The sequence below is a fragment of the Mus caroli genome, chromosome X (genome assembly GCF_900094665.2).
Source record: "Mus caroli chromosome X, CAROLI_EIJ_v1.1, whole genome shotgun sequence".
NCBI classification, from domain to species: domain Eukaryota; kingdom Metazoa; phylum Chordata; class Mammalia; order Rodentia; family Muridae; genus Mus; species Mus caroli.
In genome coordinates this window covers 151120971-151125980 of record NC_034589.1, presented here as the reverse complement: position 1 = coordinate 151125980, position 5010 = coordinate 151120971, and the positions used below count along the sequence as shown (strand labels likewise).

At 41.8% G+C, this 5010-nt stretch overlaps 1 protein-coding gene across 4 annotated transcripts in view; it reads left to right on the top strand.

Moving 5' to 3' along the window:
* The window catches only part of Txlng (taxilin gamma), a 50742-nt gene that overhangs the window by 27588 nt on the left and 18144 nt on the right, over positions 1-5010 (top strand). For all 4 annotated transcript variants that reach the window (XM_021152781.1, XM_021152780.1, XM_029473101.1 and 1 more), the window contains one exon: positions 4609-4779. In XM_021152781.1, coding sequence (XP_021008440.1) covers positions 4609-4779 — 171 coding nt within the window. The remainder of the gene's footprint in view (positions 1-4608; positions 4780-5010) is intronic.

Sequence of the window (5010 nt, the reverse complement as noted above, 5' to 3'; positions counted from 1 at the left end):
TTGTTACGGATGGTTGTGAGCCACCATGTGGTTGCTGGGATTTGAACTCTGGACCTTCGGAAGAGCAGTCGGGTGATCTTACCCACTGAGCCATCTCACCAGCCCAAGAGTGGGTTTTTTAAATGCATTTAAAAAGTACACAATCCCAGCACTTGGGAGGCAGAGGCAGGTGGACTTCTGAGTTCGAAGCCAGCCTGGTCTACAAAGTGAGTTCCAGAACAGCCAGGGCTACACAAAAAAACCCTGTCTCGGGGAAAAAAAAAAAAAAAAAAAAAGGTAAGAAAAAGTACACAATGGCTGCTGTGGCAGCATATACCTTTAATCCCAGCACTTGGCAGGCAGGTGGGTCCTGAGTTTGAGGTCAGCCTGGGCTACATATCAAGACTCTGCTCAAAACAAAACAACAACAAAACCAACAAAAACATGGCAAGCTTTGAAAATGGGGGGTATCTTGTCATTGGCACTGAGTAATTCTGATACTTCCAAAACCTATACCTATTTGACCAGACATGGAGCATGTCTTTTGTACTATGGTGAGTGCAAGAAGCAATCAGAAATTTCCACAGAGGAGGAATACAGGCTGATGTGTGGGATGCACTTCTGATTCATTTGTCAGTGTCTCTGCTAGACATGAAGCTAACTAGCCACTAGAATCTCCATTACTATGACATTGCCATGAATACTGCCAACGAGGATGTGGGTTCCATCTGAGATGTGCTGTACCACATCTACAGTGTGCTATATGTGGAGCTGGTCCTGAAGAACCCTCTGTGCCTGCTGGGACTAACTCTGAGCTCTTTTGTTCCTGGCTAGCTGCTTTTGTCTGTTCTTTCCCCTTCTCAGTTGGCCTTCTCAGTTGGAGCCAGTTGAAACAACTAAATCTCTCCCAGAAGAATCTCTGTCTACCTGGGCCCTTCTTGGCTTGTGGCATTGTTACCTACCTGCCTCCCCAAATTTTCAACCTGAAGGTCCCCACTTCTTATCTTCAAGTTGTCAGAATGAAGGCCAAAGGAGCCCTTTTCCAGTTTTATCTCCATGTGACTCTGAGAGAAGCATAGAATAACCTTTTTATATGACAAAGCCTGTGGCCCACAGTGTCCCCAAGAAAACCTCAACAATATTGATGAGTTGTAGCAATATAATCTAGAATCTGACATCCTGGAGTCACAATGTAGCTACTTAATTAATGTAGTGTAAATTATGGAAATTATTAAAGTAATACCAATTCCTTGGTTGTACTAGTCCATCCTAAAGTCACAACAATGAAAAGCAAAAAGGGTGCTTGTTTTTTTTTTTATTTTATAAAGTATTTTTGTATTTTTGTTAAACAGTTATAGAACATTTAAAACATTTTTAAAAATATTTTATTTATTTATTATATGTAAGTACACTGTAGCTGTCTTCAGACACTCCAGAAGAGGGTGCCAGATCTCGTTGAGGATGGTTGTGAGCCACCATGTGGTTGCTGGGATTTGAACTCTGGACCTTCGGAAGAGCAGTCGGGTGCTCTTACCCACTGAGCCATCTCACCAGCCCCCTAAAATATTTTTTTATTTTTTATTTTTTTATTGGGTATTTATTTCATTTACATTTCCAATGCTATCCCAAAATGGGTGCTTGTTTTTGAAGAATTTTAGGAATATACATATGAAATAACATAAAAGGGGCAGCAAAGGATTAGTGAGCACAGGATTGTGGGAACCCTGGAGCAGGGATAGTTGCAGTAGTTCAGTCTGACTTCAGCTTCTCAAGTTGTAGCACCATGCCTAGTCCACACTTGGGCAACCTCACATATGCCAAAGCAGCAATTCTTCCCATAGGAATTCCTAGAAGTAGTGTCTGTAATTAGTTTGGAAAGTTTTTGTTTGATTGGTTTGGTCTTTTACAGACAGCATTATTTATCCAAGGTCACTCTGGAACTCATATTGCCAAGTATGACCTTGACCCACTGATCTTGCCTTTATGACCTTCCCAAGTATTGGGATTGCAGACTTGACCTATTATATCCTGCAGTGATGCTGTGGGTTTTGATGGGCCACAAGGTGGCACTCTTGCTCTTTGTGACTTCGCATCAATGTCTTCAGTAAAAGCTGTTCAGAAAGGTTAGGAAGGTAGCCATCTTATCTGTTAGTATAGATGTTAACCTTGAAAGGGATTCATTTGCTTCTAACCTAAAATTGCAGGATTCTTGAGTCCTAGTTAGTTAAAAAAAAAGTTCTATATTTAGTTCAGTGGTCTATGAGTATTTTTAGAAAAATGAAGTTGAGTATTAATTTCTAAACAACATACACATTAATTCCAGCTTTTATATGTATGTGTGTGTTTGTGTGTGTGAGAGTGCTGACACTTGAGCGCCACAGTGTGCGTGTGGATGTCAGAGGACAGGGGACAACTTTTCAGAGTGAGTTTTGGGGATTTGATCTCAAGCCATAAGGTTTGTATGGCAAGCTTCCCCATAAGCCATCTGATCTTGTTAACACAACATCAGCTTCTTTTATAATAAAAATAAAAACAAAAGCACAATAATCCCATTTTTTTAATTAAAGCGTTTTTATTTTATGTATGTGGGTATTTTGTCTACAAGTATGTCTGTGTACCATATATGTGCTGGTGCTGTCGGAGACCAGAAGAGGGTGTTGGATTCCCTGGAAGTAGATGGAGTTACAGACTGTTGTAAGCTGCTTCTACATGCTAGAAATTGAACCAGGGAGTTACAGATGATTATGAGAATCATGTGGGTGCCAAGAATTGCACCCAGGTCCCCTAGAGAATAGCCAGTGAACTTAATGACTGAGCCTTCTCTTTAGTCCCAATAATCCTGTATTTTATGTTTGGATTTCAGCAACTCGGTTTTTTTTTTTTAAGATTTTATGTATACGAGTACACTATAGCTGTCTTAAGACACACCAGAGGAGGGCATCAGATTCCATTACAGATGGTTGTGAGCCACCATGTGATTGTGTGGTTGCTGGGAATTGAACTCAGGACCTCTAGAAGAGCAGTCGGTGCTCTTAACCGCTGAGCCATCTCTCCAGCCCTTCAGCAGCTCTTAATAGCTAGGAAGTGGTCTATAGACAGCTAACTAACAAACAGAAATTCAAGAGATATTGGCCTTACCAGTTCTGGCCAGGATAGGGGTTAGCACATTTTGCAAAGGGTTAAACTCAAAAGATGAAACTCTGGCAGAAGAAATGGATTACAGACAGGCGGTGGTGGCTCACACCTTTAATCCCAGCACTCGGGAAGCAGAGGCAGGCGGATTTCTGAGTTCGAGGCCAGCCTGGTCTACAAAGTGAGTTCCAGGACAGCCAGGGCTATATAGAGAAACCCTGTCTCGAAAAAAAAAAAAAAAGAAAAAAAAAAGAAAAAGAAATGGATTACAACTGGAAAATGAGAAGCCTAAATTGCCCATGAATCACTGACTTGAAATCAGGAATAGCAATAATTAGTCTCTGAAGTCAGGCAAAGGTGACAAATCAAGGTCCCCAGGTCAATGTGGAAGGTTTCAAGATTTCAATCTCCATCTCACTCTGTACTCTTGGGCAACTTGTGGCCTGATAATAGTTGTACAAAATTTGGATATTAAAGTGGAACGTGAATAATTAAAAGTTGTTCTGAAGATATATATCTTGGGGGCTGAAGAAAGATTAAGGTCTTGTCTTCTATCCACACTAAATTGCTTACTTCCTTTACAACTAGAACAGGGAGGAGGTCAATGGTTTCATATAGCATGAAACAGTTGGAATACAATTATACAGTGCAGTATTGGGCTCTCCCTGCCGCCCTGTAGTCATGCTAAGGATGGGATCCTCACCCCAAGTGTTACTTGTGGGAGGCAAGTGTTCTACCACTGGGTTGGGGTGGTGTGCATATAAATGCATTATCTAAGGAGGCTAGAAGAGGGCATCAGATCTCCTGGAGCTGGAGTTACAGACTTCTCCTGGGATCTGAACTCTTTGGTCCTCTGCTTAAGCCTGCTCTCTAGCCTAGTAGTTGGCTTGTTTTGTTTTGTATGTAAAGATAGAGGCTAATATTATAACCCAGGCCATGGTACTCATAAAGCTCTAGGCTGACCTTGAAATAGTGACAATCGTCCTGCTGTGGCCTCCTGAGTGCTGTGATTACAGTCTGATGCCATGACATCTGAATGTTCATCCTGATTGAATGAAATGTTCCAGATGCTCACACTTACAGGTCCCTCTCTCTGAGTGATGAGCCAGTTATTTTTTTTTAGACTTGTGTGTGGGTGTGTGAGAGGTGGCGGGGAGTGGGTATTGAATCCTTTGAAAGTGGAGTTACGGGCAGTTGTGAGCCACTTGATATGGGGTCCCCTGGAAGATTAGTAAGTACTCTTGGCTGCCTAGCCATTCCTCCAGCTACAGCTCTTTGCTGCCTTTGTTTTTGGTACATATGCCTATAATTCCAGACCTAAGGTTGAGGAGGGAGGATTGAGGATTGTAGGCCAACTAGGCTACATGGCAAGACTCTGTCTTAAAAGAAGAAAAGAAAATCACATAGCTGGTAACTGATTGTTCTAGCCTTCACTGAGGGAATGAGGGCTTTCACTATGCTTTCTGAATGTAAAAAAAAAGTGCTTGTTCATTTTAGCTGGAAGAAAGCAGGAATGTTCAGAAACAAATGAAGATTCTGCAGAAGAAGCAAGCCCAGATTGTGAAAGAGAAAGTTCACCTTCAGAGTGAACACAGCAAGGCCATCTTGGCAAGAAGCAAACTGGAATCTCTTTGCAGGGAACTTCAGCGTCATAATAAGACATTAAAGGTTAGTTGATTTGTTGTTTTGAAGTGATGTCACAAAAGGTTATCTTATGTCTATTTGAAATCTGTGCCTTGGCAGGCAGTGGTGGTGCATGTCTTCAATCCCAGCACTTGGGAGGCAGAGGCAGATGGATCTCTGAGTTCCAAGGCGGCAAGGACTATACAGAGAAACCCTGTCTCAGAAAAATTCTAAAAAAAGAGAGAGAGAGAGAGAGAGAGAGAGAGAGAGAGAGAG